Here is a 21,782-nt window from a genome sequence, read left to right on the forward strand (position 1 = left end):
GGCCCCATTATTCAGGAGGAATTTGACAGATTTAGCAGTAATCAGAGAAGACTAAAAACATAAAACAAGTTTACTTGGAAATTGCTTTTAGGGACTTAATATTTTCGTCATCTCTATCTACTTCAAACACCCAAACTAAATAGCTCAAGAGAGCAGAATCTTTAGCAGAATCTTTAGCTGATGGCTTGGTACTAATACTCATATATCCAACTATTAGTCTTAAAAAAAAACTAGAAAGATCCCTGAAATAACTGAAAAACTGAACATCAGGAACACTTTTCAATTTCTAGCTATCATTTCACCAGTATCTATGATCTGTGGCTCATATCTATTTAATCCTTGTAAGTGCATACATGGCAGGTTTTATTTCTCTATATTACAGATAAGGAAAATGAGACCCAAAAAAGTAATGTCATTGGCCCAAGGGAATGTAGCAAGAAGTTAAGCAAAATTTTAATCATAATTGTGTTTCTTTCCAGAATTCTATACTGACTTGTTTTATGACATCTCACTAAATATAGTTCAAGCTAGGAGTTGTCACCAGTGAAATGTAATTACCTTCGTTAGGTAATTTAAAATGCAGGGGATGGTCAAGGGTTATCTCAGGATATAGAATGAGAATGAGTGCTACCCTGTCTGTTAGAAATATGGAGGTCTATCTGCCTGTGTGACCCTGGGGGAGCTGCCTCACCTCTCTGCCTCTGCTTTTTCACTCAGAATATGAAAACTGACTTTAGCACGTGTCTTTTGTCTCTAAGGCCTTCAAACCTAAATATCTCCAATGTTTGTCTTAGAATCCTCCAAGACATGATCACCAGATTATGGATTAGATTACTTGCAAATGATTAGGTATATCTATTTCAGTATAAAGAAATTAATTATAAAGTTTCAAAAACAAAGAAATTCACTCCTTTACAAAACCATTATTTAAATAAAAACCTCAGGCCCTTACCTCAAAATTACAATGAAAAGATATAAACTTTATTATTTTTTAGTATCTAAGAACTTTGCACAAGAATACACACACACACACATATCAGCCACACTATTTTCAAAAGATATGGTTTCCATGACAGGTCTGTACAACAGTAAGATTTCATTTTTATCTTTAAAAAGAGATCAAATGAATATCTCAAAAACAAAAAGGGTTACTTTTTCTCTCTTCTTAAAAAATCTGTCAAATTTCCTTATAGTTCATTAATTCATAAATATTAGAAATGTTGTAAATAAGCATCCTTTTCAAGATAGAAAATTAGAATTGCACATTCTAGTGAATCTCTTATAATGTTCTAATACTTAATGCAAAGGAGATACTGTTAAGGAACTACAATAGACTATAGTTCCAAATGCTATCACAAAGGATGATGATGTGTGGAATCATAGTGGACACTAAAACTGTTAGCTTTTTAATCTCTTCTTTGCCACCTAATTAGAGAAAATTATAACCAATGGCCTTCCATTAAAATGGCCACTAATAGTTAATAATTACTTACCTCTTTATTACCTGTCAAAAGGTAAAATAGAAAATCTGAACAGACTTCTAGCTCATAAGAAGACAATGAATAACTAAAAATTCTCCCCACAAATAAAACTGCATTTGATAGCTTCATCGGTGAGTTGCACCAAATGTTCAAAGAATTAACAATAATACATCTCAAACTTTTGCAAAATATTAAAGAGGAAAGATCACTTCTAAACTCATTTTATGAGAGTATCACTATCCTGATAAGAAAACCAGAGGAATACAAGAATAATCAAGTAAATTAACTTTTATGAGAGTAAATGTAAAAATTAAAAAATGTATACTAGAAAAGTGAAATCACAAGCTTATTAGAAAGATTGCATACCCCATGGTTTCCCTTATTTTGAGTCAAGCAGAAAAGGTCAGATAAGGTGATGTTAGGGAAATGAACCCTAAGATATGTATTCAAATGTTTTTTTTTCTTTCATGCGATTGTTTCTAACACATTTATAAGATTATTTCTTTGTTGCTTTGTATGCCCCTCCCCCACAGTATAACCCCTGCTTTCACTGTGTTTAATGTCGGTATAATTTGTGGAAGGGAAGGGAAAAAATAAATCGTTTATATAGGGTACAGGTGGACCCACTGCAACAATGAGATGTACAAGTCGTTATGTCAAAACCGAACTTTACAACTTTGGTGGGGGGGGGGGGAGGGGGAGGACTAGGTGGGGGGGACGGAGGGAAGATGGGAAGGGATGGGAAAGGGAAACAAAGGAGGAGGCTACAATGCTTGATAAGAAATGTACTCATTATCTTACCCATGTAATTGTAACCCCTCTGTACAGTATTTTCACAATAAAAGAAAAAGAAAGATTGCATACATGAACTAGAACTTACTCCCAGAATGCAAAGATGGTTCAACACACGAACAATGAGCAATGTAATACATAATATTAGCAAAATGAAACTTAAAAACCCAATGTGATACTCTGAACTGATGCAGAAAACATTGTAGACAAACCTGAAAATTTTCATGATTTAAAAAGAAAACCTCAACCAAGTAGTAGGGGAAACCTATATAATGAAAGCCATACATGAAAACTCCACAGTAATCTATAATCAATGAAAATCTGAAAGCTTTTCTATCTATAATTCTATCAAAAATGAGGAAGATACTTTAAGAACTAACCAAAGATGTAAAAGAAAGAAAAATATAAAACATTGCTGAAATTGAAGACACTAAAAAAAATGCATCCCATCTTCATAGACTGTTACTCTTAAGATTATTCAGATGTTAAAACTATCCAAAATAATTTAAATATTTAAAGTAATTACTATCAAAATACCAATGATGCTTTTGTATAAATAGAAAAAATTCATCCTAAAATTCATATGGCTTCTAAGTGACTGCAAATAGCAAAAAAAAAAAAAAAAAAAAAAAAAAAAACTTGGAAAAGCACAAAGGAAGTAGACTTTTTTTTTGTTATTTCAAAATCTACTACAGAACCACAGTAATAAAAATGATCTGCATCTTAGTACATTTTGTCTTTTTTAACAGAATCCCATATACTGAGCAATTGATAAGTGGTACTGAAATAGGGATACTGGGTCTAAATAACATGGTCTTGTCCTCACTGCCCTCCTGCCATCTGGACGGGTGGTGGAGGCTTTTCATCTGGTTTCAAAAAGCCTCAGAGGTAAAATAGATCATTCTTTGAATCACAGATATGTCAGGAAAATTTTGCTCCAGAGAATGTTTACCGCTGATCATTCCTGCAAATGATTTGCTTTTGTTGGGCTTGGGTTCCCATTCCAAATGTGGTTTTTGCCTTTAAAAGCTTTCTGCTAACAGCATTCTGGCCTGCAGGTCTTTGTGTCAGGAGTCCACCTGTAGTCACAGGTTCACTAATAAAGACTCCCAATTCAGCCTCTCAAAATGTGGCTTCTGTTTCTCACGATTGAATTCCCATATAACAGTATTATTTGGCTCATGATTCTGTTAGTTGGAAGTCCAAACAGCACAGCCAGCACTATAATATTAGCAAGTGTCCCTAGCTGCATCATAAAGTGATAGTGAGGTAGAAAAGAAAACTGCCATGTTCAGAAGGTGCATGTGTATAATCTAGGAATCAAAAAAGCAGGAAGGGGGCTGGGAAGTTGGCTCAGTGGTAGAGTGCTTGCCTTGCATGCCTGAGGCCCTGGGTTCGATTCCTCAGCACCACATAAGCAAAAAGAAAAAAGCCGGAAGTGGCGCTGTGGCTCAAGTGGTAGAGTGCTAGCCTTGAGCTGAAGAGCTGAGGGACAGCGCCCAGTCCCAGAGTTCAGACCCCATGACCGGACCAAAAAAAAAAAAAAAAAGCAGGAAGGAGGCCTGCTTGCTCATTCATAGAAATCCACTCTCTCAGGGACTAATACAATCCTTTGAGAGCTATTTTTAATTCCTTCTGAAGGTGTTACTCCCAAGACCTAATTATTTTGTAAAGGTCCCATGTAAAGAGAAACATATAGACCAATGGAATAGAATACAGAGCCTACTCTGTAATTTTGACAAAGGTACCAAGAAAAGTACAAAGGTACAAAGATACTCAAGGAAAGGACAGTCTTTTTGACAAGAGGTGCTAAGGAAACTTGATAGATACACATACACATGTACACACACATGCATGTGCACACACACAAAAGAATCTGGGCCCTTTTCTAACAGTGTATATAAAAATTGACTTCATATAGACCAAAAGTAAGAATTGAAACTATTAACCTTTAGAAGAATAGACAGGAAAAGCCTCATGACACTGGATATGGCAAAGCATGGGGAAAATACAAAATAGACATTGGATTTCACAAAATAATTGAATCTGTGTTTCAAAAAATTTACAAGTAATAAAATAGCAACCCGTAGAGTTATATTTGCAAATTATATTTACAAAGTGTATTTTCAGATAATTGCAAATAATACTTGATAAAGGATTCATATCTAAAATATATAAAGAAATTACAATCCTTAACACAAGGCAAAACAATCCAATTGAAAAATGAATGAAGAACTTAAGTAGGTATTTATTTCAATAATATTTTCCAAGGGCCAATATATACATGAAACGATACAGAATAGTGTGGTCATTGTGTGAGATATACAATGGTTTGTCAAAAACTTACAAACAAAATTATTAATCAATTCTCCCTCTAGTTTCTGGGAATTACAGGTGGGCTCTAGAAGCTTCAAGATCCAGGGCCCTCTATCATATTACAATAAGGAATATGTTTCTCAACCACCTGAGTGAGTCTGGGAACAGCTTCTTTACCATTCAAACTTCCAGATAACAAGACATCCCAGTTGATTCCTTGTTTGTAGTCTTGCGTCTCTAAACAGACAACTTTTTTGTGTGTGAAAATACTGCACAGAGGGTTTTCAATTACATGGGCAAGATAATGAGTACATTTCTTATCAAGCATTGTAGCCTCCTCCTTTGTTTCCCCTTCCCATCCTACCCCCCCACACCAAAGTTGTAAAGTTCGTTTTTGACATAATGACTTGTACTTCTCATTGTTGCAATGGGTCCACCTGTATCCCTACTTAAACCACTTGTTTTTCCCCTTCCCCTCCACAAATTATACTGACATCAAATAAAGTGAAAGCGTGGGTTATACTGTGGGAGAGGGACATACAAAGCAACAAAGAAATAATCTTATAAATGCATTAGAAACAATCGCATGAAAGAAAAAAAAATCTGAATACATATCTTAGGGTTCATTTCCCCAACATCACCTTATTTGTTAGGAAATGGAAAGGCTTGGAAAAAATTATCTTAAGTGAAGTAAGCCAAGCCCAAAAAAACATAGGTCCTATGGTTTCCCTTATTTGCAATATCTAGTATATGTCTGAGTCAAGCAGAAAAGGTCTAAACAGACAACTTTTAACTTACAGAAACTATGAAGGAAGTTTTGTGTGCTATGTGAAACTAAAATAATATGTTCCCCTCCCAGAGCTCTCATGTCAAGGATATTACTGCTTTCTGGAGCCTTTAGACCACTAGCTGCTGTTGATTTAGGGCCCCTGGATTCCTTAATAGTCAAACAGTGAAGCAGGAAATAGACTGGGAACATAGGTCACATGGTCTCTTTACCACCTATGGGGCTGGAGGACAGTTCATGCCATGCTAAGACTGAAGATACTTTGTGTTTTAGGGGAAAAGCACTTAGCACAGTACTTGTGGCTTCACAGGAGCTCAAGAGCTGTCGGTGTGTTTCCCTCCCCAGGGCCTGTAGCTTTCCTTGAGAGTTTCTCAGGTACAAATTGCTCCCTGGCAATTGCTCTTCAGGCTGGGTTCCTAGGAAGAGTTCCAGTGTAGGATTCTCCTCACAATGCCACAGTATGCTGCCATTCAGTGTGCTCTGCAACTGAAGCAGCAAAGGCCTGTGATGTTAGTATACCAAGGGTTGTATATTTCTCATTTTCACAAGCTGTTCTCAGGCATGCTTCTCCAGAGTACGCTGTAAGATCCATACTGGGACACTGCAACATCCCTGAAGTGGGAGATGGTTGCTGTTTTATATCATGAGTTTTTGGAGCTGCTGACTACACCACACCACCATGTCTTAAAATACCTCTCTGCTGTTTCCCACTCTGGGGCATGAAAAAGCCTATCACCTCAGAGAGAGGTATTACATAAATATTATTTGGGCTAAGAGTAACATGACCAAGCACTATAATTACCTATTTACACAAGCTAGCAAATCTTTGTCATCTCTTTTTCTCATCCTCTTACAGTATTTAACTTCCCAAGTATTCAGTATCATATAAATCTTTTGGGTTACTTAGTATTTATTATTATTTAGGCAAAGGAATCCTATACCTATAGCCTAAAGAATAGAGAGCCATGTTTCAAATTTAGTGAATTTGAGATTTCATCCACAAAAAAATTAGGCCATTCTTTGAGTCACTACGTAGTGTCAATGAGAAATGCTTGCTAACCTGCTATCTGTTGCATACTTCTAGGTAAGTACTAAGTCCCAAACACAACATAGTATGATTTAAGGATGTGTACATACAGTTCATTGGTGATTACTATTCTCGACTATAGAAATCATAATCAGTAACTGAGAAGTACTCCTGCAGAGTACTTTCAGGTTCAAATTATTTCTTACCTAAGTAGGAAATTTTCACATACTGTTGGTAGAACGGTAAATTAGTACAGGAAAATACAATTAGTACAGGAAAATACAATGAATTGGAGAGATTCTGCAAATTATATATCTGATAAGATCCCACATATTCTGATAAGGGTTTAATTCTTTTGAGATAAGTAATATTCCCCCAAAGGAAAACAGTAGGGAGGCTCCTCAAAAATATAAAAATAGAATTACTATATGACCCAGCAATCCCACTACTGAATACACATCCAAAAAATATGAAATAGTACATTGAAGAGATCTCTCCATTTCCACTCTCACTGTAGCTCTACTCATAACACCAAGAAAGGGAAACAATCAAGAGATGAACTCTTAAAGAAAACAAACTCAAAATACATAGGATAATACTATCCAGCTATAAAAAGAATTAAATCCTGTCATTTGTGACAACAATGGGTGCAGCCACAGCTTATACTAGGTGACCTAAGCCAGAACCAGAAAAGTAAGTCCCATTTGATTTCATTCACACATGAAATCCAAAAATTATGATCTTAGAGAAGCTTCGAACAGATTGATATTTGCCAGAAGCTAGGAAAGGAAAGGTCAGGGGAAAGATAAAGAAAAGTTATCAATGGAGACCAGGCTGTAATTAGACAGGTATGAGCAGTTCTGGGTGACATAAATATCTGTGTACTGTATATTTCCAAAAGCAGGAATAAGGGATTTTGAATATTCTCATTGCCATAAAGAAATGAAAAAATCCAAGGAGATTAAATATATTTAATATAAATTTTGCAACATATAAACATATATCATAACAGTACCTGATTCCCCTCCCAAATATAAAAATTTTGTGATTATTGTTGTTGATTATATCAGTTAAAAATAAGCTTAAGATTTAAGCTCTGTTTCACACTCCAGAAAACCCTGATTCACAAGACTAAGTTGCAGGTCTGTGACCCAATTTGCCCTTTTCCACCTCATCAGTTAGCTGGAATATCCAGAAGGAATTAGCTGTGAAGCCATCTGGGCCATTCTCCTCAGAGCATGTGTAACTTACACTGTTCAATTGTATGGTTCTAGAGAGACTGCCAGATCTTGATCTTATTTTCCTCCACAGCATCTAAAATTGGTCTTTGCATAAAAGGGAATGAATACATGTGATACATATTGGTTGAATGTAAGGATCTGCTGGTTTAGGGGAAATTTTTTATAGAGGTTTTGATACATTACTGTCTGTCAACAGTGCATTATAATTTATTTACTCAATAGGCTGCCTGGAAAGGAGCTGAGACCTGAGGATATAGTAGTGACTAAGACAGAAAGGCACAGTCCTTACCTTGCGGGGGAAGAGAAAACCAAACACTTCATGAGATTTCAACAAGCATAATACATGATGCTACTAGAAAGCAGCTGAGAAGAGCCAAGGAAGATCTTTACACTGGTCCTGAGAGAGCTGTCAGCCCCTAGCACCGTGACGGTGAGGAAAATGGTCAGGCTGACTAGAAATGGAGGCTCTTGAAGTAAACATGTAAAAGCATGAAAAGCCCATTGAACACTATGCTACTAACCTGATGATACTTGCTTTTAAAAACATCACTCTGGTGGAGTAGATTATGAGTGTGTGGCCTTCATCAAACATACTTCTGAATTCTTGAAAGTTAATCAAAACCACTTTTGGTCATTGTTTCATCAGAAATTTAGTTTTAAGAACATAGAAGTTTTCTCCAAGCCCAGAGTTCAAGCCCCATGACCAACCAAAACAAACAAACAAATAAATAAACAAGAACATAGAAGTTTTCTTAAGTCCTACAACTCAAAATCTGAACCTTAGCAAGAACCTTAGAGTAGTCTCTAATACATGGTACAAAGTACTCTCAAAGCTTAGTTGCCACTGATTCTACTGGCCTGTCCACATGAATCTATTATTTAGTGTCAATCCCCATCCTGACTCAAACAGACTGGTTAACCCAGTACTGAGCCACCATAGGCTGGGTAGTTAAAGTATCAGCAAACTGCATGAACTTTGGGAATGTGTTTTTCTTCTACTATGCACATGGACTGTGAACCTCTGTGTGTTGGCCAGATTCCTCTGTGTCCCATTCACAAGAACACCTGGGTTCTGAACAACTAGAATATATGATCAGCTACTTTCTTTTATTTCTCTCCTAATCCCCCAACCACCTACCTTCTAGTTCTCTGCTATGTCTGCTATCAGTGCATGAAATTCATGGAGGAACTAAGTCATATCTTTCATAAACCTAAATATAGATTGTTCTCAATCCTGTGGGATGATTATATGAACTTCTGTTTGATTCTACACTCTTTGGAGGTGACACATCTTTCTATATGTTTTGTGACCTGCTCATAAATAATTGTTGTCCAGAAACCCATCTGAACTGCCTGGTGATGACTTTAATTGTTCTCCTGGTAGCAGATGTCCATTTTAACTCTCAAAGAGTCATATAATCATTACAGTGGCAACTTGTCAGCATCTTCAGTGATCTAATAAAAATGTCATTCCTAAAAATTTACAACTTCCTAATGTCTTCCTCTTTTAATCTTTACTAATCTAAAAGTAAGTCTCAATCCCACAATCAATTTCTGTCTGAATTTCCATGGTATGCACTCTGAAATGCATTTTTACACCTGAACACACAAAAAAAAGCTGAACCAATCCCTCTCGGAGACAGGATTATACAACAGAAAGCATGTGGATTAGGAGGCAGCCATAGCTAGGTTCTGATATTGGCTCCACCCTTTTAGAAATGGGGGTTGGAAAATGTTCTCAAATTCTTTAACCTCAAACTTGATAACTTGGAATAATAGATTCTATTCTCTCACAGATCAAGATGCAGAATCTGAAAGTAAAGTGTGTGCAGGGTTATTTCTTTGTAGACGCTCTAGAGCAGAATTCTCCCTTGCCTTTTCCAGCCTCTGGTGGCTGCTGGGGGGGTCCCATGGTTTTTGACAGCACAAATCATACCTCTGTTCATTCTTCACTCTCTGGTATTCCTGTGACTCTTTGAATCCTGCCTTACTTATAAGGACATCATCAGATTTAGGGATCACTCTTAAATCCAGGGTTAGTTAATCTCAAAACATATAACTAATTACATTTGCACAGAACCTATTTCCAAAATTGTTACATTCTGAGGCTTTGAGTGAACCCAAATTGGGAATAGGGGCTCACATAGATTTAGAATCTATTCTTTTTTTCTCTATTTTTTTATTGTGAATTTTCAATTGCATTTTATTTTTATATTAACAAAAATGCTTCCCTTTAAAGATAAGATAGCATTTGAAAATGCATTATGGCCCAATAAATACAATATTTCTCCTCACATTATTTATACTTAACCCAATGACAATGAATTATTAACATAATTCATGTGTGAATTCCAGAATGATAGGGTACTTCAGGGTTCCATGTAAAGAGAAATAGAAAACTTGCTTATTCCCATCCAATAATTATCTGTGGTAAAGCAGTTTTCTTTTTAAAACTTTATGTATTACTGTTGTTAAAATACTAAGAAATAAATGTGCATCTATGAATTCTTTGCATCTCTGTGGAATATAAATGTTATGAAGAACACTGTGGATAAAAAAATAAATATTTGTTTTTGCTATTCTTCATCTAATTAATTAATAAATTTGAAAACTTTACTGTCAACTAAAGTATTTATGCCTATACATTACTATATTTCTTTTCTATATCTTCTTTCCTCCTTCCTCTTTCCCTCCTTCTCATCTCTAATGTATTTTCTTTTTCTTTTTAACAATTCGTAATGAAAACTTTAATCCTAAGGAACAAAATATTACAAAAGAAAGCAAACAAAAATCTTGCACAGTAACTCCAAAATTCAACTCTACAATGTACACTTAAACTGACAGGACATGGGTATTTTGAGATCTCAAACTTCCAAACAAAGAATATTACAAACATCTATGTATTCATATATAGAAATCATGTAAGGTATTTAAAAGGCAAACTTTCTTATCAGGTTTATACCAACTAGACACCCTCTGCCTTCTTAACTAGTTCAATGGCCCAGTGACCTGCTGTCCTGTGGTCATGACACTTTTAAAGACTGCTTATTCATTTACAGCTGTATATCATACCCCATCTACGAATGAAAGTACACTGTATTTTCAAAAGGAAAAAAAAATAAATAACCTACTTAGGTCATCCCATATAGATTTTTTCATCTTCAAAACTGCAACTGTGCTAGCTCATAAGGTAAGTAACAATTGAATGAAAGCTACAGCCAGAATAAGGAGGCAGAAGTCCCAGCCAGCTTTACTCTTACTCCCTGCTTCCTTTTACCTCCCACTTCCCCTTTGCTTATCTGATCACATTTAGGCTCAGGCTCCAAGCCCAGAGTGGCTGAACTAGTTATCTGTCTTTTCAAGGACCACTAAAAATATGGAATGTCACACTACTCCAAGCTATTCTAAAGAGTAAGCAGTTTTCCAAATGCTTATAGATCTCATCTAAGTACACTCAACTTTACTTCAAGTTCCTGTATGTACAGGTTAGAAATGAATGTACAGGAAATATATCACACAGGCCTATGATGTAGGCTGCTCTGCTCTGCTTTTCCTAGGGCCTACAAAGAAAGCCCCAGTTCTGCCTGGTTATATTTATGATGTCCAAATCTTTATCTGTATTATAATTATTTTCTTACCAAGAGTAGAACAAGTTATCAGGAACAAATGCTGATCTGTGATGTAACTAGAGACAGAGTTACTGATGACCCTTTATTCAATATGAACAGAAACCCTCAGTAGTTTGTAAAAACCTTTACTTTCCTACTTTTTCATACCTTCTAGAAATTTCTGACTTTTCTTAAAAATACCTTATCTCTTGAAAATTAAAGGTCAGCTGATCAGAGCTGGTCGTTTCCCTGACCCTGTGTACTACCCACGCTGTTGCTACTTGTGGTTTGCCACAATTGAACGAAATGCCAGATTCCCTCAGTCACTTCAATGTGAGCTTCTGAAAGCCTCTTTCCACAAATTGAAGCACTTCAGGAGGTTCACACCTACAAAATCTGAACTGTCTATCTAAAAGAAACTAACTGTTACCTGGAGGTTATTCTGTTTGTATAAAACAACCTCTTACCTGGATTGGGTTGAAGGTATTCAATTGTTTTCGTCATTATTTCCATCACAGCCCTGCTGGTGACGTCCACTTTCTGAAATGAGAAAACAAAAACTCTAAGTGATAAAAACCATTAGATTTGGGCTGGGAAGGTGGCTCAGTGGTAGAGCGCTTGCCTTGCATGCTCAAGGCCCTGGGTTCGATTCCTCAGCACCACATAAGCAAAAAGAAAAAAAAAGCCGGAAGTGGCGCTGTGGCTCAAGTGGTAGAGCGCTAGCCTTGAGCTGAAGAGCTGAGGGGCAGCGCCCAGACCCAGAGTTCAGGCCCCACGACCGGACCCAAAAAAAAAAAAAAAAAAAAACCATTAGATTTAAAAGGAGCCTTAGCTTTTGTTTCCATCCATACATGACCACCAGTGTATGGTGACAGAGTAATGACACATCCTGCAGCGGATGGTGAATGGCCAGGAGTGGCCCCACAGCTACAAGGGCTGCCGTCAGCAGTGCCATTAAGTTGAAAATGTCCATTCATCCAAAGAGGAGGTGGGTAATTCCCTGAAGTATGTTTCAGAATATACTTCATTATCTTCAATATTTTGCCCCAGTCTTTTGCCGGAAGCTGCAGTAGGCCAGGGTGAAGATAGGTTTCCCTGAACCACAGAAGAGTAGTGCAACATCAACTATGCTTACTCAAAGAAGGGAGGAAAAGTTTTTATTTAACTTCTGAGATTATTATTAGGTACATAAAGATCTTCAGTAAAGACTTCTAATGAATCTTGAACATTTGGCCAATTCCAAGCCAAAATCCTGGTGATAAGAGTATGTCTCGCTGGGCACCAGTGGCTCACATCTGTTATCTTAGCTACTCAGGAGTCGGAGATCTCATGATTGTGGTTCAAAGACAGCCTGCGAAGGAAAGTCCCTGAGACTCTTATCTCCAACTAACCACCAGAAAACTGGAAGTGGAACTGTGACACAAATTAGTAGAGCATCAGCCTTAAGGGAAAAACCTCAGGGACAGATATCAATGAATAGAGTTTAAAGAGAAATTCAGGTACCAATAAAGTTCATGTTTGTTTGTTTTGTCAGAATCCAAGATTCCTAAAAAATAAAAACCCTAAGAAATATCTATAACTTATTGAATCCACAAACAAAATCAGCTTTTCATGAAATAACCTTCTCTTCTATAATTTACCCATTATTGTTTCATGTGCAGTTCAATTTTTCAGTATTTATTATTTCCTGTCTCACAGCAGTCACATCACTGTATTTGCTGTAATGGAAATAAACATTGGAAAACATTTTTTTTTCCTTATGAGGTAGTCACTCTATGAAGTAGCCTCAAAAGTACCCTAAGGACTGGGATGTAGCTCAGTGGCAAAGTGCTTGCCTAGCAAGTGCCCAGTAAATTTGATCCCTTGTACCAAAAAAGAAAAGACAAAAATAAATAGAAAAATAAAAATAAATAAATAAATATACCCTATTTCAGCCTGCATACAAGTTCTGTGACCTGTCCTTCTGATTGATTCAAAAATTTCAGTTTATTTTAGAACTGAGTGTGTGGTAGGCAGTGATTGGTTCTGAAATAAATGGTGGTCCCTAAGATTAGGTACAACTTCTGCTGTCATTTGTGGAGGTCCTGGCACTATTGGTAAATGTCCACTCAACTTCTATATGCTCAAGTCATAGAATGTTTAATTCAAAGATTGTGTGCAGAACAAGCAGGTGTAAGTCCTGAGTGACAATGTACAAACTCAGATCTCCTGCTGACTATATGACAGAGAAATATGTAGGAATTAGATGTCAAATGTATTTAGATGCCCTTGTTGGCAATGATGGAAAAAAAAAAACAAATACTAAGTTCAAAGTTTTTAAAGAGTAGTATCATATGAAGATATCATGATCTCATCAGTTACTAGGAGGCTACCAGCTTTTAACTTTCCTCACCTCTGGCTTCAATTATACCTATAACCATCGACATCATAAGACACTTTTTCTGTTTGTCAGAAATGGGTATGAGGGATTTAAATATTTTTACACAGATAAGAAAATGATGGAAGAACAAAGGGTAAACAAATGCAGCAGTGATTCTCAGGAGACACTACCTTGAAAATGAACTATACAACTTGTGAATGATGAAGGGGTGACTGGGAGAGAGCAAGGGAAGGGTAAAATTGTTCAACAAGAAATGTACTCTTAGCTGGGCGCGGGTGGCTCACGCCTGTAATCCTAGCTTCTGAGGAGGCTGAGGTCTGAGGATCATGGTTCAAAGCCAGCTCCAGGCAGAAAAGTCCATGAGACTTAGCTCCAATTAACCACCAGAAAACCAGAAGTGGTGCGGTGGCTCAAGTGGTAGAGCGCTCGCCTTGAGCTGAAGAGTACAGGGATAGTGCCCAAGACCAGAGTTGAAGCCCTACGACCGACAAAAATAAAACATTAAAAAATTAAAAAAGAAATGTACTCTTTAGTGTGGCCCCTCTGCACATCACCTTTATAAGAATAAAAAAATTAAAAAGCCCTCAACAATGACTTCATCCACATAATTGTCTTACCCTAACCCCTGCAGAAGAGAGGGTCTACTATGCTCACCTGCTGGATCACATGCTCTCAGTTCTCAGATTTTTTCTAGAGGTTGGTGCTGGCAGTACAACTATCTAGCATGGTCAGAGGAGACAGCAAGCAAGGCTGTAACAAGGCTGTATTTCTCATTCAGTATAAAACCCCTCTTTGTCACCCAGCTATATAAATAAGGAAGCATGCCTAGTGCTGGTGGCTCATGCTTGTAATCCTAGCTATTCAGGAAGCTGAGATCTGAGGATCATGATTCAAAGCCAGCCAGGGCAGGAAAGTCCATGAGATTCTTATCTCCAATAAACCACCAGGAAACCAGAAGTGGCACTGTGGCTCAGGTGGTACAGTACTAGCCTTGAGCTGAAGAACTGAGAGACAGCACCCAGGCCCAGAGTTCAAGCCCCAGGACTGACCAAAAAAAATTTAAAAACAGAATAAATAAGGAAGCAAATACTCAAAGAAGCCATTCACTTGGTTCGGAGCAATAGCCCTAGGTCTCTCCTTTGACTTAGGAGATGCCAATATTAAAGAATTATGTTTGGTTTCCAGAATGGGAACCAACTTTTAGAAAGAAATTGGGAATACAAACTATCCCAGAGTCCCCTGGGGCTGGACCAAAGTTATCTGAGTAGGAGTCACTAACACCCTGACCTTTGCAGACTTTGTACTTAACTGATACTCAACATTTCTGGTGATCTAATTTAGGAATCATTATAGAAGAAACTTTCTCTCCCAATCCTCTTGACAAGAGTATAAAATAACTACTTAAAATCTAGCCTTGGAAAAAGATTTCATCCAATACAGTTGCTACTATATTTTCAGGATATGCACCAACTAGAAATAGCTTTTAGCAAATGCACTTACTAGGTCCCTGCTTTTGATTGCATTCTAACAGATAACCATTTGTTAGAATCAATGAGCACAAGGGGAAAAGACCAGTAGCATAGGAATCCAAAGCTTTAATTGTTCAAATGTGCAATCCTCAGTCCTAGAGAAGGGTAATGAGCTTCCTGAGGTCGGCAGGGAGTGTTGGTTTTATGGGAAGCAAAATGTTTCTCAACGTCATAGGTCAGAAGTTTCCAAGACAGAGTAGAACTGATTCATCTAATGGCCATCCACTTTTCAAAAGTTATCTCTTGTAGGGTAATTAATTTTGAACTTTTCTCCATCTCTCTCCTCAATAATAATGTTTAGAACTCTTTTACTAAATCATTCTGTGTTGGTCATAGACAAACCAAGAACAGTAACAGGACAATCCTTGTCAGGTGTCTTCTAGGAAAACTATCTATATACCTAAATAGGAAATATCCAATGGCAAACATTTGCTAACATGTCAGATTTCTTCTGTTGAGGTCTCAGAACTACTTTGCCTGAGGTGACCTGAAATCATGATCCTCCCAAACTCAGCCTCCTGGGTAACTGGAACACACAGGCATGTGCTACTACACCTCGATATTTTATATTTTAAATTTCTGGAAAAAATCAGATTATGATTTTATTGCAGATAGTAACTATATGAAATTTAGTTTCAGAGTCCTTAGGTAAAGTTTCCTATGTCAGTGGTTGCTTCTGTGACATAATAGTCCCGCAAAAGGGTTACAATAAAGACTCAGAGGCCCTCTGGCCCAAAAAATTAAAAACCTTTACAAAAATGTATGTACAGATCCCTGAGTTAACATGCTTGCTTCATTATAAACACACTCTATGGAATCTAGAAACTATATTGACCATTTCACCAGCTGCCTTTGTCCTTAGAGACAAAATACACTGTACTGATGAGAATCAAATTATTATTTCAAAGACATCTGAATATTATCTTTCTTCCCACAGAAAAAGGAAGTCAGTGTTTTCTGAACTTAGGTGGACACAAACATGATCATCAAGCCATTCTTTATTGAGCAATACAAGTAATGAGAGCCAGTTTCATACTGTCAGAGACCACATTACACCTCATCCTGCCCACAGGGAAGCGGAAGAGAACTTAAGAGAAAATTATACACCTTAAGTGGAGCACGGATAGTTCATGGATTCAGTAATCAATAATAAGTAGATAAAATTAAGAACCTACTCAGTCGTGGGATAACTCACAGTAGTTATGTAAGTTGTCATATGAAACACTAAAATTTCTCTAATTCTCAAATTTTTCTATCACCAAAATAAAAAAAAAAAAAAAGAATTTGCACACACCCACTTAAAGTACAGAGAAGTCTGAATTACAAGAATTAAATAATCAAGTCACAGAGACACGATGAAAACACCATCCTGGGAAAATATGTCTGGCAGGAGATGCAAACTTAGGCACGAGAAATGTCTTCAATAGCTCTCTGTGATCTCAGGAGAGTAAACAAATCTATCCCCAGACTGCACACAATATGTACTTTTAAAAAAGGCTCACTTTTTAAGCACTAATTTGCAAAGAAAGTTTAGACACCTCCCCGCTGTAGTTTTGAGTTTGGTAATCTTCTTGACATTGGTTTTGGTGGATTTAAGGTTGGTAATCTACTCTAAACATGTAACTGAGAGGAAGCTTATCTTCTTCATGAAATTCCAGGCTAAGCAGATGTCTTAAAGCTTGCCTTATTTGATGATTCAGTACTTCCCAGTGCTTTACAAGAACAGGTGATCAGTGACCAGAGTGCCCGGATCACTACCCAAGAAGGAGACATTCTACACCATGGCAGGCCTCAAGCTCCTACTCTGGCCTCTCATTACTCTGCCCTATTTCTCAAGGAATGGCATTATTGAAAAGGAATGTTATGGGTAGCAAATTAATTAATCTTTATAAAACTCAAGAGATAACTAGTGTGCTTCACATGACAGCTGGGAACTGTGGTGTTAAGTCTCCACTATTTCAATGTGGGCAGTGACAGGATATTTGGTAAATTATAGGATTTTTACATAAGAGCTCTAAAAGCCAAAAGTCCTTTCTTGCATTTAACAAGAATCTAAATAGAAGCCCTATGGCATCTGTTCCTTAATCTTAGCTGCTCATACTGAGCTGGATGGAAAGATTGAACCCCTCTCTACCCAGTGACAAATTCAGTGTGTGAGGACAAGTGCATGAACACTCCCCCTCAGTCTACTCTGCTAACGACCTTCACCTGCTCACTCTCTTGTAGAATGGCAGAGTTCTTGCTCTCCTCCAACATCATGCCTTTCTTAAAACTTAGAGCTGCTTCTAAAGAAAAATTTCATTTTTATTACAAGGCATTTTGCCATGTTTCCAGGACTAGGGGCCCTTTTGATGTAAACAAAACAAGGAGAGACTTTGCACGTCATATAGACACTAGCCCCTTGATAAAGAATTACTACATTACTCATGCATATAGGAAGAAGAGCTACTCTGGATGGAGCTCAGGAACTGCCTACTCCAGGAAGTCACTACTGTACTAAGTACCCAGAGTAAGCATCACTTCCAATCCTCTCATGGGAATCCTGCTGATTTGAGTGCCACTTTTTAAATAAAAATGCAAAGTCTGGGCTGGGAAGGAGGCTCAGTGGTAGAGCCGCTTGCCTTGCATGCTTGAGGCCCTGGGTTCAATTCCACCACATGAGCAGAAAAAAAGAAGCCGGAATGGTGCTGTGGCTCAAGTGGTAGAGCGCTAGCCTTGAGCTGAAGAGCTGAGGGACAGCACCTAGGCCCAGAGTTCAGGCCCCATGACTGGAACCCCCCCCCCCAAAAAAATGCAAAGTCCCTTGAAAGCAAGAACTGAGCTTCATTCATCTCTGTATTCCCATATACAGTACAAGGCCCAGTGTAGATTTTTCCAAGTGAATTAACAGATTTAAGTAATCCCACAACAAATAAAAAAAAAACATTGAAGCAATTGAAAGAAACAAGAGAAGGAACCAGTTCCTCAAATTCCAGACCTTTCTCTTAGCCAAAAGAAAAAAAAATCTGCAGCTTTTCAAAGAACAAACCTATCTGCACCATAATGAAGAATTTGGTTTGTATTTAACAACAGACATTTGAAACTAAAACAGAAACAAATCACACAAGGCAAGAAAATTATTACAGGCTATATTCCTACAGAGACTAGAGAGCTTGAGGACTTCACCTTCCTCAGGGAACTGTAGGCTGAAAGGCTGGAGACACACTGGGGATTAGACTGCAGCTCAGCTGGAGCTGCAATTGGAGAACCACCGCTAGGAATAGCCACCTCTCTCCCAGTAGTGCTACTTGCTGCAGAGCTCTAATTTATTTTGCTTTTTTTCTCTAATTGTACTTCTAAGAATGCAGCAGAACAAAGACTTCTCTACTCTAAATGTTTGATAATCAGAAACCCAACCATGGCAAGTCCATTCTTCTGTAGATTTAAGAATACTGAGCTAAAATATTTTTTTGGTGAGTAACAGACAAAGCAACAGGAAAGAAAAGATTTGAGATTCTTAATCCCAAGCATATGCTTTTCTCTTACCACAGACATCTTATAAATGTGTGAAAATCAGGTATGGGTAAAGAACACAAAGTCTACATGGGTAAGATAAGCCAAAAAATGTGTGTAAGAACTAGAATAAAACAATTTCTATGCTGTACAGAAGTCTAAATCTCCAAGTTTATATAGGGGAAAATTCTATAAACAGAGTCACAGCCTCTTCAAATAATTAGAAGCTTACTTGATTATAAGAGTATCTAGATTTTGAAATAAGAGCTTCAGGAGAAACAAATCTACTTTATCTTCAGACTCAGAGGGATATCTGTGGATATTTGCCTAATGTGAAAAAAAAATACTTGGCAAGCTCCTCTTTTATTTTAATTAGTTTGTAAAACTAGTATAATTTTCACAGCAAAGTAAGTCTCCAAAGGTCTAATTAGTTGCTTAGTGATTAAACTCTGCTCTGTTCTCTAACTTCTCATCCTTTCCAGTTTTATTTAAGAAATGGAAAGTTGGTTTGTCTTTAGAGAGTGGGCTTCCTAGTATATTAATTATAGTCCTGGCAGACATTAAAAGAAAAGCTAACTCTGACAGCAAGTACTTTAGGAATCTGCAGATTCCTAACACTAGTCTAATCCATCATAAGGGTATGCCTCTGACCACATGGCATCCTATAAATACTCTCAGGAGAGGTAGGGGAAGAGGAACACGACATAAGAGAAATGACTACATGCAGACAGAGGTAGATGCCAATGAGGGACCCGCAAGCCTATTCATAATGATGGATAAGGAGCTCCAATATTACAGGGAATGAAGGAGTCAAAATCAAGTCATTTTGGGAAATGTGTGTCAGTATCGAGAGACTCAAACACTATTGCTCTATCTACAAAAATCAATGGATATGATCTGTGGTTGAAAATCAGGTGGTATTTATCAACATCTCAAGATGAGAAATAAGGACCAAGGCTGACTTCAGTCTAGTTGGGGAAAGCAGCTGAAATAGGTTTAATATGCTTCCAGATAGTAGGTTTAAGATGCTGGTAGGTGCTCATATAAATCTCCTCATTAATAATAATCATCAGTAATGCCAATCCCCAGAACTTAGCTAGGTCAACAATATGTAAACTCATTTCCCAAGACCCTATCTGTTAGCAATTTATCTTTTTTTTTTCTTCCAGAACTTGTGTTCTCTCCTCTCTTGATTGACTGCAGTTTTACTTACCAGAAACACACTAGGCTCTGGCTCTTGGATTCCAGAGGTTCACTGACAACCTTGTAGGTGACCATTCTGTGCCAGGCATGTCCAAATCCAGTACCATGACATGTTAGCCTGTCCACACTTATCATCATATGTCCTAAGGCCATCTTCTCTCATTAGACCACAAAGTTCACACACTCAGCAACCTCATCTATCTCCTACATTCCTTTCTCATAAGAAGCACAAAGCAAATGTTCACTGAGTTTATCAGTGATCCATTCATCAAAAGAAAAATCTAAAAAAGACACAAAGGAAACACCTGAATATTTCTTTCCTTGAATCTTCACAAATGTAACAAAATGAAAGCAAAACCAGGGCATCAGCCCAGTAGAAATAATGTACACTAAGGAAAACAAATATCAGGCCCCTAAAAATCTGGTGTAATCAGAATATAAGAAAAATCCTTTTTGTGGCAGGGGGAAATTGGTTTGGCTACTTGATGTTAAATTTATGGCACAGTAACAGGAAAAGGTTGTGTCTGTGTTTTTAAGTTTTCTTTATTCTGTTTTTTTGCTACTATATAAGAAATTTATATTTTCTGAAATTTATTTTTTAAACTTTTCATGCATTTTACTGTTTCTAATTTCAAAATGTGATATTTTTAATAAACAAGAAATTTTCCATTATGTGAATGAAATTTTAAAAGAAAAATCCTTTGCTACAATCACATACCAGATGTAATATTTTTAACAGTGCTTAAGTATAATTGCTAAGTATCACAGGCTTCTGGCATTCTCTTCCCTTCAAGTACAGGATTTGTGCTTCTAGATCCATTACCCACCTGCTATTTAGCATCTAAAATATTTATTTATACAATTCAGTATACACTTAATCATAGCCTAAATTTCATGTTTCGTGAACTACCTCAAAGTGAAAGAGAAAATATGGCTTATGTCTCAAGAGACATGAAATGCGGTACTTGTTTACCATCTCCACACTGGCTTGTTCAGAACCTGCAATTTTTTAGGCAGAATGCTAAATGGTTTGAATTATTTTGACTCCTTAATAAAAATTTCCCAAGAAGGTATTACTATGCTCATTTCAGTTTTTATAAGAAAAGAAATAGAAACTCTGAGCAATAGCTGGACTTTGAGTACAGGCCAGCCAGCCTTCAAAATTACACAAGCTCTCCACTAACCCCTCTGCATCTGGCTCATACCACCTTGTCAGGAAAGTTCTCTACTGACAGAAAGGGACTCAGATTCTCCCAATAACATCTGGCACATCATTCTTCCCGTTCTTCTCTTATCTCCCCCAGCCACCATCCTCATTCAACCACATCTCCACAATACCTATGTTTGGGAAAGTGAGTATGAGATTCATCAGAAAAGGGGCACTGTGACATTCTGTATTCATTTGGGGAGGTGTTGTTTTTGAGAAGATACAAAGGGAATTATGGTATATATTAGAAGGAGAGCATCAGCTAAAAACAATCAAAAGTGTATTCTTGGGTACCAGTAAAGAAAAGTTTCCCTTTCCCCTTCTTGTGGTAGGTAAGTTTACATCCAAGGAAAAGCTAAGAGGGAGGACTTACCCGCTCCATCTCCTTGAAGTCATCATCTAGCTTGGTTCCTTCTGCTCCTCCGACCTTCTCACTCACTTTCTGTAGGAAATAACCAAAAGCAAGATATCAGATAGATATCTTTATAGTATTTTTTTCCCACAGCAATGTGTTGAACTTTTGGGGCACTTTTGGAAACATCACCTGATTTAATCTCACACCCTTTTCTCATTTGTGAACTTTTGCGGACCATCTAGTTTTCATAGTAAGAAACCAAGACTTGGAGGGTTTAAATGTACCTAAGGCTGTGCACTATGCACCTGGTTTATTGAAGTAAGAACTTGTATCTTCGGCTTTAAACCTTCCATGCTCTTTCTGT

At 37.3% G+C, this 21,782-nt stretch overlaps 1 protein-coding gene across 1 annotated transcript in view; it reads right to left on the reverse strand.

The window, feature by feature from the left end:
* Positions 1–21,782, reverse strand: part of Sh3gl2 (SH3 domain containing GRB2 like 2, endophilin A1) — a 195,773-nt gene that overhangs the window by 24,902 nt on the left and 149,089 nt on the right. Inside the window, exons 2-3 of the mRNA XM_042692895.1 lie at positions 21,437–21,505; positions 11,720–11,792 (exon numbers count right to left, since the gene is read on the reverse strand). Of these exons, the coding sequence (XP_042548829.1) occupies positions 11,720–11,792; positions 21,437–21,505 (142 nt within the window). The remainder of the gene's footprint in view (positions 1–11,719; positions 11,793–21,436; positions 21,506–21,782) is intronic.

Source organism: Dipodomys spectabilis, unplaced genomic scaffold, assembly GCF_019054845.1.
Source record: "Dipodomys spectabilis isolate Male_0828 unplaced genomic scaffold, ASM1905484v1 ptg000158l, whole genome shotgun sequence".
NCBI classification, from domain to species: domain Eukaryota; kingdom Metazoa; phylum Chordata; class Mammalia; order Rodentia; family Heteromyidae; genus Dipodomys; species Dipodomys spectabilis.